Source organism: Hirundo rustica, chromosome 7, assembly GCF_015227805.2.
Source record: "Hirundo rustica isolate bHirRus1 chromosome 7, bHirRus1.pri.v3, whole genome shotgun sequence".
NCBI classification, from domain to species: Eukaryota; Metazoa; Chordata; class Aves; order Passeriformes; family Hirundinidae; genus Hirundo; species Hirundo rustica.
Genome location: NC_053456.1, coordinates 3,651,119 through 3,664,185, shown reverse-complemented (window position 1 = coordinate 3,664,185; position 13,067 = coordinate 3,651,119). Strand labels below are relative to the sequence as shown.

Genomic DNA, 13,067 nt, shown 5'->3' with positions numbered 1-13,067 from the left:
AAAATTTTCCACCGAGATGAAGCCTTGCTCACCAGACAGAGCTGGGCATGGTTGAAGTACTGCTGTAAGTTCAGCAGGGCAGAGCTCCACCTCACCAAGGAACTGGGCAAGACCTCCTCTGGCTGTGGAGCTGATGAGGGTGTGCCCAGAGGACAGCAGCAGCCTTTGAGTGCAAACCACACAGCTTTGATGTTTTGAGTCTGCTCACCACAAGCCCGAGTGCAGCTTTACAGCATCCCCTCTTCCCCTTTTATTGGTTTGGAGGATGACTCACTGCGATACTTGAAGCAGTTTGCTACAACTGCGCCATGCCTCAGTTTCCCCAGCAGTAAAGCCAAAAACTATTCCAGTTTGCAGGTGCAAGGCGCAGTGACATTGGTGAACATCCCTGATACACTCTGGTAGGAGTGCAAGGCAGTCCTGTTCCTTGAGTCTTCCAAGGATGGCCACCAGACCTACGCTCATGGGAAGACCACGCCAACCCCACCACAAGCAGTGCCTAAAGCCAAGCTGGGCTTTGGCTGAGCAGAAAGGAGGAGGAACCCACACGCAGAGAGACGGTAACTGCAAAATTACAACTCTGCAGTGCTAGGAGAACAACCACTGTCCACTGGCTCTCCCTGGGCTGTTTTTGATTGCTTCATGGGGTAGTTGTAACAAGAAGTTAAAAATGCTCTCTCTCATGCTGAAAATTGACATTTTAGCTTCTTGATGGTGTCAAAAGTCACAAAGACACTCGTGGGGAGAGGGACCAGCCTGTACCTTTCACCCTTTTCAGGGAGAGGAGCTGCCCTGCCTGATCGAAGGGAAGCTGAGACCACACCTGTCTGCAAAGACAAGACTTACCAGGCTTCACACCTTACCCAGAGTCCTCTTCCTGCTTCTTCCCAGAGCAGAGTTGAAACTCTTGGAATTGCCTCAAGGTTTTATTATCGCTTGCAAACCAAATTCTACTTCATCAGATAAAGACACAATTGCATTCATTGACTCTGACACAAGGATATGCATGGTGATAAACATACAGATAGATGTACACACTTATACATGAATGAGATATGCTAATTAAAAATTGCAGTGGGCACTTTATTAAAAATTTATTGTACAATCTACATCTTCAAAACATTTTACATCAACAAATATTGCGGCGGCTTGACTGCTGGAATCATAAGTGATTTATCTTTAAAAGATTGTATTTGCAACTGGATGCAAAGATTCTTGATGAACTGCCATTACATTTAAACTACTGGTTTTTATTGGAAGTATTTTGATTGTTATCTGTTTGTTCTCCATCCTTGAGAGAAATAAAACAAGTGTCTCGGCTTTCATTTTATCGGATAGATGGCACCATGTAGCATATTTCCCATGCTAGTTTGAATTACAGCTGTTTATCCTTCAGCTTTCTTTAAGATTAATTAAATGCAAATGTAACTCCGTGAATCATGGGATTACCTGCCAGACCCCTTATTAATACCTTCACTTAAAAAACCCCTTTGCCAGAGAGTCATTAACTTGCCATAAAAAAAAGAAAAAAAAGGAAAAAAAAAAAAAAAAAAAAAAAAAAGGAAAAAGAAAGAGAGAGAGAGAGAGGGAAGTGCTCAAGCAGCCCTTTGCCTCCCAACAACCCGGAGATGGCTGCCCAATTAGTCCGGCAGCATTCGGATCCTCCTTTCAGGCCCTGTGGCCCTTTGAGGACACAATAAGGCTCCAATGATAACCTGGCAACCTAGGTAGAAACTCAGCCAAGTGTGAGCGTTTGAAGCTGCAGCTTGGCTGCCATCGTGTCGGCGAAAAGAAAGAATTCAGGCACCATGTCATCCAGTACAAAGGATAAAAACAGATTCAACCGGAAATTCAATGTGGCACCACATATGGGATACATGAGTGCGGTTACACAACAGGCCACATATTTTTTTTGAACAGTCTCCTGCATGTGATGCCGAGGACATGTGTAACCATCATAACGTCTCTAAGAATCTGTATTTAATTTGAGCTGGGGTGGTGGCAGGGATTGGAGATCTGAAGCCGCCACAGGTTTGTGGCAGATGGCTCTGTGTCAGCTATGACAAGCAGCCAGGCTCGGCTTCCTCTGCAGATTTTCTTTTCTCTCTGATCAGGTAAATATGGGCACACTCTGGAAACTTCCACAATTCTGCCTGAGGCTGCAAGTTTGTGACTTAGCCCCATCTGTCACAAATCTTCCCTCGGTTCTGCTGCGAGCAGAGACCTGAATTTACTGCCGAGCGCTGCCCAAGAAAACCCGGCCGTCTCGCCCTGCGAGGAAGCACAAGAGAGAAGCACGGGGAGCCGTGTTAGAGCCTGGGACACAAAATGCGGGAAGGATTTCAGGAGGGGTGGGAGCCAGTTGGTCAAAGAACACTTCTGCGGTGTTATTTAAAAACGGGGTGAATTCAGTGGGGTTTTTTAGGACAGGTAAGCTGGTCATCAGGCCCAGGTTATTTGTTCCCTCTGCTTTACCGTGGTCTCAGTGGATGTTTCGAGGGCTGAACACCCTCAGGGACCAATGTGCTCGTCTCACCCTCAGAAATGGCACAGCCACGAGCAGGGCCTAGTTCTGCTTGACCATCATCACTCCGGACTTTACTTGCGAATAATTTTTTTTTTTTTTTTGAGGAGTGATAACTCTGCAAAGATCTGGACATTCATTTTTTTCAAGAAACGAAATTCCATCACTATCACTCCACCAACAGCTCCTAAATATGTGGAGATCAAAAGAAGCAAAGTTTTCACATAAAGCAGTATCTTCCCATAAAGAACAAACAGCATAATGTCAGTAGCAGAACAGTATTTTTCATAAAATAATCAACTTGTTTCTAGTGTCCTAAGATCAGAACTGAAGCACTTAATATCTACTCTGCCATCATTAGACTTCAGAGTTAACCTTTAGAATTTAATAAGGAGTGTTCATCCATTCAGACTGGCTCTTTCAGGACAGCTGGAGTTCAAGCACACAATATTGATTTAGCGTAGATTTTATACACTTTTTAAAAAAATCACCTTAACAAAATTAAGATTTTGAGACTAATTTTCCACACAAAACGTGAGATTTGGAAGGCAAGACTGGAATGATTTATGATTACAGAGCCAATTTGTATTGCGTCAGATTACTCTGTGATCCAGCTCTTCACTCTGCAAGCACGGGGGAAGAATCAAGGTGGAAAACAGTTTGTAGCAATTATTTTTGGAGTATTTTCCAAATTTTCAATTTTCAAACTCCAAGCACCTTTGGAAACCACCATCAAAAGAGACCACAGTTTTACATGAGTTGGGTTCACTGTGAGGCCCAGGGCAGTGTTATTTAATACACCTCAGCAGAGTAACAGTATTTCCCTGACCAAACCGGTGTGTTCTGCAGCTTCTTACACTGACCTTTTAAAACTCACCTAATTTTTGCTGTCTTTAAACAAAAAGCAATAAATGTTGGATGAAAAATCTAAGCAGTATCTTGCAGAGGATGGCTCAGAACACACTGACTGTAACAGTGGGAAAACAGTTTAATGCCCTTTCCCCTCAAGGTAATTTGTACTGGGGAAAAAAAAAAAAAAAAAAAAAAAAAAAGTTTTCATGCTTTTTGCAACTTTTCTTCCCTTCCTATTTCCTTTGACCCATTTCTCCATCTACTGTTTTGAAGTGGCTGTGGCTCATCTGCCAGTTTTCATTTGCTTTCTAAAACTCCCCTGGAAGCTATCTAATACTGTCAGAATGAAAAGTTCCAAGTCCGGGTGTTTATGCTGAAAGTTGTCCCCATAACTGCTTTAGTCCTACCCTGAAAACGCAGCCAACTGCTGTGAGCTACAGACCAACATTTGGGGACATGGTGATCACGGAAATGTTGGATTAATGGTTGGACTCAATGATCTTAGGGGTCTTTCCCAGCCTAAATATTTCTATGATTCTGTGATTTTCAGAGAGCTGGAGTCTCCTGGATATTTACCTCAGAGAGCCAAGAAAGAAGTTCAGGTGCAGGCCATTTACACACATCTAGATCTGCACATATATCCATTTATCTATGGCTGGATCCCAAAATCAGGCAACTCCAACTCCCTTCCTGCCAGATCATTTCTTCCATGGTGAGGATCCGTGTTAGCCAGGCTGACCTCCCTCTACCACAGTTACTTGAAGACCTAAGGTTCACCCAAAATGCTTAAATTGTGTCCCACAGCCCAGCACACCTTCCCACCTGTGCAAACCCCCAAACTAGAGAGGGGTTTCTCTGTATCAGCCATACACAAGGAATGGAAAGTGTCAAGACTCCAGTCTAACCTTGATGTGATCCTGAGCATCTTAATCCAAGTTTGAAGTCAGTACTTTGAAACTGGCCCTTGCTCTGAGCAGAGGCTGGGCTGGTGACCTCCAGAGGCACCCTCCTTAACTAGTCTGTGATTCTGTGCTCCAAATAAGTAATGGAAATTTCCTTTAACATCAAAAAAATCTTTATGTTTTACATATTTTCCTCAGGAACACAAGCCTAAGCACTGGAACAGAGATGGGAGAGGATGGACACAGAGCTCTGCCCTCCAGAGTTCCTGTGACTTTCCCACACAGACTCAGAAGCAGATCTAAACCACCTCTGAAACCATTTTAAACCACGTTCACTGGAAACTGAGCAGCTCAAGAGGCAAATACAAGTTTCTCATCTGTGTTTCTAACCTCCTTCTGACCTGCACTTAATGCTAGCCAGGTAAAAGCAGAAATTCAATACAATTCCCTCTTTTTCAACTCAGTTAACATTCTCTGCTAATGAACAGAAAGCCAGCAGGATGGATGGAAATACTTGCACTATTTGCATACCCTATAAAGCTCTGAATTAACTTTATCAGCCCGGGACAAAAGATCTGGAGAACACTGTAAGCAAACATCTGCTCAATATACATTCACCATTAAAAAGTAAACACTAGGATTGGCTCCATAAGGAACAGGTTGGGAACTATCAGAGCACTACACATCACATAAACTGATGGCACGGCCCAGAATTCTCTGAAGCAATGATCACACCAGCACAAAAACAGCTCTCAGGCATCAGAACGGCTTGAATGATGAGAGATTAGAATATAAACATGGAATAACATTCACAAGGAGAGACTGAAAAGTCTGGGATACTGTAAATGTTTGACAAATGTTTATAAAATAATGGATGGTACAGTAAAGATGGATGGGGAGCTCCTGCTTCCAGGCGACCAACTCCAGAACAAGAAGACACTCAACGCAACTGAAGGTGATAAAGGAAAGGTGATTAATTAACTGAGCTAATTAAGGAAATTATTTAGGCACCACCATAAACATATTGTAGAATCATGGAATGGTTTGGGTTGGAACGGACCTAAAAGACCACCTCATTCCAAGCCCCTGCCATGGGCAGGGACACCTTCCACTAGACCAGGAAAAATGAATTTCCCATGGAGTTTTGCTGGGGATTGGGTAAGGATAAAGGCAGAGGCACCATTGCTGGCTCTCACATGGCCTGTACAGGAACTGTGAACAACAGGTCTGAATGGCTGATGGGACATCTGGCATCAGGCTCCACTGCATCCTCACGTGCCCAATGCCCTGTATCTTACACTGAGAATGCCTCCTGCTGCTTCCCTAGCTTTGGTTAAATATGAAAGCTGGACCAGGAGCAGTTTTCCCTTCTACGTGTTTCACTGAAATACCCAAGATACGGCTTTATTTCATATCAGAGAAAAAAGAAAAGGAAATTAAAAAAAAAAAAAAAGGAAAAAAAATAAAGTTTTGTTAGAACTGCCCTATACAGCCAAATCCTGAGACTGGAAACAATTCAGATGTCTATGGTCTAACTGGGATCTTAATTTGATTTTACAGCAGTTTAATCCCTTTGAAATCAGCAGACTTCCTTCTACAGTGGTGTCAGAAAAGAAAAAAAAAATCATGCCATGTGTCTTTTCATAGGCAGGTGAGCTTCTGTAGTGTGATGGAAATGAGAAGATGAATGTCAGAAAGTGGGCCAAATTCTTTTCTCCGTTAAACAAGCATGAGTGAGAGTAGGATTTTTCTGTAGGAACTGAAGCTGACAGCATGTCAACCAGCACTCATTCAGCTGGGAGGGCTGGGAGAGATTATTTAAAGTTGTCAGCTCCTTCCATGCCTGGCTTTTGGCAACTCTTCTTGTCCCTTTCCACTGTATACTCTTTATACATGCTGTTTTAAATTAAGAAACTCAAGTGAGGAAACGGAAAGGTAAACTTTAAGAAAATAATGCAGAAACAAATGCTTTGCCCTATTTTATTTTATTTATTTTATTTTAACTTTAAATCTACTAGATAGGGCACTAACAGGTCCTGTGGTGTGCCCTGACCAATGCCCTGTTGTCGTTACTTGCTTCATTCCGGTGCTTACTTTGGCAACCAAAACTACCCATAACTAGAGTTTGACTCCATGAAACTGGAACAGAACAAATAATTGATAACAAATGAGATTTGCTTCCCTCTCATCTCCATCTTCTGCTAATAACTGGCAGAAGGCAAGGCTGAAATGCAGATGAGCCAACCCTGAGTGCTGTGTGAATTCTCAGGGTGAGCAATACATCATCTGGAAAGGTTTCCATAGGTGCTTACATTATAGACATTTTTTCAGAAGTCTGCCAGCATGAATCTGCTCCGTGGAATTAAGCTACTGCAGTTTAATGCCTTGGTCTGTTCATTTTCACAGGGATGTTCCCTATGTCCAGTCCCTACACTCACTGCCCTGCTGCCATTTATCTCCTTCCTGCCACTAATTTTGTCAGCACAAGCATTGAGGATATCTGAAGGAATAAACTGCCTGTTTAATTAGCCACTGTGTAATTATTATAGATATCCTGAGTAAGAAAATCCCAACAATATGTAAAAGGATAAGCCAAGGTGATTACCTCCCAACTTGTGGAGCAGAATCCCCAACTAGCAGAGAAAAGCACTATTTGCTTTTAAAGCATTTCTACTTCCAAAATTTCACAGATACTTGATAAATATGAAAGATAAGGAGCTGATTAATATTGACCCTTGTGCTGGGAATCCCTTTTTTAGTCCACTAAAGCAGAGATAATATTACAGTGATCTGAAAAAAAGTGAAAATACGGCGCAAGTGCTGCCCAGCCTTCAGGATTTCACTCCGTTCAGCCTCCTTACAAAGCAGCATCACTCCAGCTGCAATGACCTTATCAGCACAGCTCTAAGCCAGCATTTTCCAGGAGGTTTTGTGGATGGTCCACTGTGAAGGAAGACTAGGTTTACGTGGGTGTAGGCACAAAAGGACAATTCTAACAGTATTCTCCGAGCTGATCCAAAGCCTATTAAAGACAACAGGGATATTTCCTCTGGTGCTCACAGGTGCTGGATTAGGCCCTGCTTTCCTCATTTTAAAACAATCCTCCACTCAGCTCCACAGCTACCTGTTGCAGAGGTTCAGCACTGACACTCAGAAGATCAGCAAATCCCATGCATGAGGGGCAGGATAAACAGCTTCTGCCTACTAATCATCCCAAGGAATTCTTAAAAAAAGAGGAAAAGTCCTTCAAGCAAATCAGCATTTTGCCTACGGGGCTTGCACACACATTTTTGACCTGCACTATTTTATATCAGTATTTTTTGCATGCCTTGGCTCTGTGTTCAGGATCCATGTGGGAGAAGATCCATGTGAATGCAACCATTAGCTGAGCTTGGAAGTACTGGGAAATGCCAAGGTAAACATTTAAGGGCTGTTTTCCCTTTGAAGCCCCCATGCCTAACTCTACGATACTATTGACTCAAGAAGTAATGCTGAACACTGGAAGTGTTCAGTCAGCATTTTAAACTATTATGAGCTACCTTCTGAACCATTGCCAAGTTAATAGACAATGAAAGATAATGAGCTTGAAATTGGGTGTTAAATTGCATTTTTGGTTCTCTCCTTTTTTTTTTTTTTTTTTTTTTTTTTTCCTTGAGGTTTAACTGTTTCCTGCAGAAATAACACCATCTTTGATGTATCATTATGTAAATGTCTATTTTTAGGTCACAAAAAAAAATAGTCAAGGCGCAGGCTAAGCCCTCGCTGCTCCCGCTAGGTGTGTGCGGAAAAGGGGAGAGGGGCAGATGAGACACAGCAAGACCCAACACTTCTTGGTCCCCAGAGGGAGGGAGGGAGGTGGAGGCATGAGGTTGGGTCTGCTGGCAGCACAACTCCAAATTAAGGAGGAGATTACTCGACCTGCTCATGAACAGTGAGGCTGGACAGCCACAGCCAGGGAATGCTCCAAGAACCGCATTTGTACCGCACAGGTTAACACGAGGAGTATTTCCATGCACCTCCAAGCCTTTAAGGACTTTCAGCGGAATTCAGGGGTTTTCACGAGCTGGAACACCTCTGCTGTGCAGGGGTGATGTGTATCCAACCTGCCCACGGCAGAGCCAGGACAGTGAAAGTCAAAAACCGCTGTGAATGTACGAAGCAGCATGCAAAAATCTGCAGTTATTCTTCTGAAAGCAGCATCGTGTAGTAACGGCTCTTCACTGGGATAATGTAAAATTTAGTGCTTCATCTACATTCAAATTATAAAAAAAAGTGTGACTCCCATCAGTGTAAATACACCACTTAAAGCCATGAAAGTTGGCCTAGCATCAAACACTTGGGCAAAACCTGAATGGAGAGATTGCCACTGAACCTGGAGTTTGTCTACAGAAATGACTGAAAAGAAGAGGACATGATAAATACCAGCAAATTATGCTCCCAATAAACTTTAATGCTCAAAACACCATATAGAGCAAAGAATTAAAATAATAGTAATTATGAAAATCACTCAAATCATTCCAGAAACCAAAGAAATCTTACCTGATACCTGTTACCTGCATTTTTGGAAGATTAAATTAGGATAGGAAGGTAGGCTTATCCTCATTAGTATAATTGTAGGATCTTTCTTTATTTTCCTTTTAAACTAATGAGTTGCATTAATCCAGGTTCATTTTTATAAGCCTCTTGGGGCCAAATGTAAAGGACAGTCATTTTAGAAAACAGTAAATTAAAAAAAAAATGTAGCATGCATTAAGTGCACGTATTTCATAAGACCTAGGTTAATACAACTGGCATCTAGTTTAATTAATCCTTGTTAGTGTAACGACTAATATCCCTCCCTAGCATGTTTCCTTTAAACATTAGTATGTTAATTAAATGTTGTTTTTTTAAGGGTGGGTTTTTTTCCCTTTGTACTTCAATATGGCATTATATCATCTAAAACTATTCCAAACAACTACCTTATAGAGATGTTTCCTTACAATATCTGGTCTCTTGCAGAAATTCTGAAGCCTTTTAAAAAGCTGTTCAGGTGTAGAATACAGATATTCAGCTGCAGGAAAAACAGATACATTTTTAATGAAACAAAAACCTCAAAGCACACACTCGATATTAGTCACTTTACTAATTAAAAATGCATATTGCTCTGTGCCGCCTCGTGTTTTACATTATTTAAGCATGATTTTATAAGGTTACCTCAGCTCACAAGGATGTTTAATGCTAAATAAGACTGTGTAGTTGTGCTGTTTAGACATCTCCTTTGGGTGATTAAAATACATTATTCTAATGTAACACAATGCATATGTGATACATTTAGTGATGAGATTTTTCAAAGAACTGGTACTACATTAGTGTGTATCCTGTACTGCAGTTGCATACTATTAACTATTAAATTGTTTAAATAATTTGGCGTGATTTTCAGGCCTGGCTTTTTTTTTTTTTTTTTTTTTTTTTTTTTTTTTTCCCCCTTCCCTCTTCTGTGTATCAAAAAAAAAAAAAAAAAAAAAAAAAAAAAAAAAAAAAAAAAAAAAAAAAAAAAATCTGCAAACCATTGCAGCATCAGTGACCTTTTAACAAAAATCTATCATTACGGGATGTGTATGCTAACAATGAAGAATGCTATTTCAAAACTTGCTTTTGTGATATCTTAAAAGAACAGATGGCAAATATAAACTTCGTCTAATGTATTAAAACACATAAAATTTGCCTTAACACTAACATGCTGGCTTGCCAAATAAACAATTGCTTTCACTCAAGTTTATTCCCAAACTTTGGATTTTAGCAGGAATCACGTTACTGCAGCAGAAGGAACAGGCAACAAAGCAGCTACCTGGGAAGATCTCTGGGTACACCAAGGCTTTGGGACACAGCGGGAAACAGCCACAATGCACAGCCTCGATCCTGAGGATTAGAAATCACAAACACACAAAAATAGACATTAGTCAGTCAAAAAACTTATTTCTGTGCAAGAGCCTTGAGGTTGCCTGCATGCAGCAAGAGGGAAGCATTTTTTTTTTTTTTTTCTTCAGCAGCATAATCCTTCTAAATGCCAAAGTTGCTCTTTTTAAAGAAAATTTTATTGATCATATGAATTACATAGAACAGAACAGCGAGCATATGTTTTGTTCGCTGAATAAATCAAAGCGCAGCTCTGCATTTTTTTGTTTTTTAAATACTGTTTAACACATTTTATAATCAGCAGACAGACACATGTAACAACATGGTGAAGTATGGACGGCTTTGCTTAATAATGCTTCTGGAAAACAAGGGGCACGCTGGCTGCACCAGGGCGTGCTCGCGGACACACACGCACCACGCTCACCTGGCACAGCAGATACTCCCCTCAGACTTCCAGACTCCAAAGGTTACAGCTAAATATAACCCAGGAACAACTTACAGCATGCTCCAGGCTGGGATATTTCAGCTTATTCACGTGCTTTGGATAATTTCCTTTATTTTTTGTGACATAAACTGCTGTATTTTCTAATAACCGCTGACGAAATTCCTTTGCCAAAGCGCGCGAAGCTTCGTACTTGCTTTTTTTCTCTTATTTTCCCAAGTAACATTTTGCATATCTCCCGTAACATTGAACCCAAATATTTTAGAATTGCACCGCAGCGGCGCAAAGTTTTCCAGTAGCCGAGCTGTCCCATTTGGAGTTCACATTTTAACGGCTGAATGGGTTAAAGACATCCAGGTTTCAGTTTATTTTTTTCACATAATAACCATTGATCTGACACAATGTCCCTCCAGAGATACAACTGTAATTTCTGTTGGCCAGAAATTACACAGTGAAATTCAAAACACTTCTTAAAATATGTTTATTTTATGAGAGGCTTTGAATTTCCTCCAACATGTTGACCATACGAGGGCTTTATTTTTAACTTCAGTTTCCCTCATTCCCTAGAATAAAAAAAAAAAAAAAAAAAAAAAAATCTGAAATCTTGTCAACGTTCACCTTTTCTATTTTCAGTGACAACACAAAGGCTTTTGCTATCTCCATGTGAATGTCAGGTTTGGTACTTTATTACAGGTACCCTGAAAGGACTCTGTTTCCTTTAGATCTACTCAATTTTAAACATGAAAAAAAGAAAATAAAGAATAACATTTACGGCTTTCATGCTAGAAAACTATGCATATCCACAAACCCCAAAGACACATTTCTCTGCAAATGCTTTTGCTAAGAAATGACTGCTGTTTTTTTTCATAAACTTTTAAAATTTGTAATTTATGGTTTTTTTTTTTAAATAACATATGCACTTCAGATTGCATTTTAAACATTAACAACAATTTCAAAGTGTACATCGTCTAGCACTATATTTTTTACCAAAGGGAAATGTTTCTGATGTGTGATTTAATTGATGATTTCAGTTCTTAAATATTGTGTCATATGTCAAAGCAAATAGATTTTTAAAGTTTTCTTTAATCTAGGAGAAAAAAAAAAAAGAGTGAAACTGTGGACATTTCAGTAATAGCTCAGATCACTAAGTTATGTTAAAATATTTGCTTTTTAATCATATCGTCTGCATAAAAAAAAAAAAAAAAAAAAAAAAAAAAAAAAAAAAAAAAAAAAAAAAAAGAAGAACAGCTCCCTAAAACAAAACTGCAGGCCAAGATGGGATCTGAGTCATCGTTTGAGTATGAAATTTCCCCTTATGAAAAACCTCTACCAGGATCATGAATTAGTAAAATCAGTATTTAATGCCTCTGTGGTTTGCTGGATGGAAGTTAAAAATTTGGAATTCTTTCACTTGCAAATGATCTTATTTGCATACTCCTTTGCTTCCCTTCTACACCAAAGTTCAGGTGCATTTTTCTGACCAGTCCCAACTATAAGTAGTAAGTTTTACTACCAACCTTACACCTTCCAGTTTTCAGGACCTAAAGATCAAATCAAACTGGGCAGAGCTCACACTGACACAGACTTTGGTGCGAGGGTAGCACAGGGAATCCTTTATTTTCCATGCAATTCTGTCCTTTCCCAGAAAAGTATCATATCATAACAATAATACAATTACTCTTCATTTCAATCCTTAAGCACTACTAGTTAAATAATAAATAAGAGTTCCGATTGATCTATTGTTAAAATGGCTAGTAAACGGTCTTTTTATTCCAATTAACAAATCATCTGCTAAATCTATGAATCTTAATATTCAGGTCTATTCACTTCAATTCATACAATTTATCTGCAAATAGTTGTTGGGCTTTTGATTCTAAATATAATTAGCTGATAATTTTGCTTGGCTGAATTACTTTTCTGGAGGGCCTGCTAAGGCTCTCAGTCGCATTATCTAGCAATAATGAATCTGATAGGTGAAATTTTTTACTGTAATGAGGATGAGACACAGTTGTGACACCTGAGTCTAGTAATAACAGAAGACTGCTAATTATCGACAGCACTTTTTTGTGTGATGCACAGAGAAAAAAAAATCCCTCATTATTAAAAAATAAAAAGTTACAATTATAAGTGACACCGGAGGAGAGTAAATAAAATGGAGTGATTAAAACATTGCTGCTTTAAGGGTGTTTTTAATTAAGTGGAAATGCTAATGTTGTCATACTTAGCAGATGGGATTAAAATTAGTTATTGTAAGTAACTCATATTTTATGTTATGGTTTCCACAGCATGTCTACAAGATCTAAGAAAGTGATACATTCCATAAGACATTTAAAAAATGAAATTCTCATAGTCTTTACAGCTCATAATAATGAACATCATGAATAAACTATTGAAAAAAAAAAAAAAAAATCCTGCCAAGGCTTTTACCATCATGACTTAACTCGCATGGAAT

The 13,067-nt window shown here is 39.7% G+C and overlaps 1 protein-coding gene across 12 annotated transcripts in view; it reads right to left on the bottom strand.

Moving 5' to 3' along the window:
• The window catches only part of GTDC1 (glycosyltransferase like domain containing 1), a 274,459-nt gene that overhangs the window by 100,900 nt on the left and 160,492 nt on the right, over positions 1-13,067 (bottom strand). For 9 of the 12 annotated variants that reach the window (XM_040069039.2, XM_040069037.2, XM_040069036.2 and 6 more), the window contains 3 exons: positions 10,106-10,176; positions 9,237-9,328; positions 1,063-2,271 (listed from right to left, as the gene is read on the bottom strand). In XM_040069039.2, the coding sequence (XP_039924973.1) occupies positions 2,188-2,271; positions 9,237-9,328; positions 10,106-10,176 (247 nt within the window). In that variant the 3' untranslated portion in view covers positions 1,063-2,187. Of the gene's footprint in view, positions 1-1,062; positions 2,272-8,487; positions 9,329-10,105; positions 10,177-13,067 lie in introns of those variants that run through there. The other 3 variants (XM_040069048.2, XM_040069049.2, XM_040069046.2) reach the window with 3 other exon arrangements.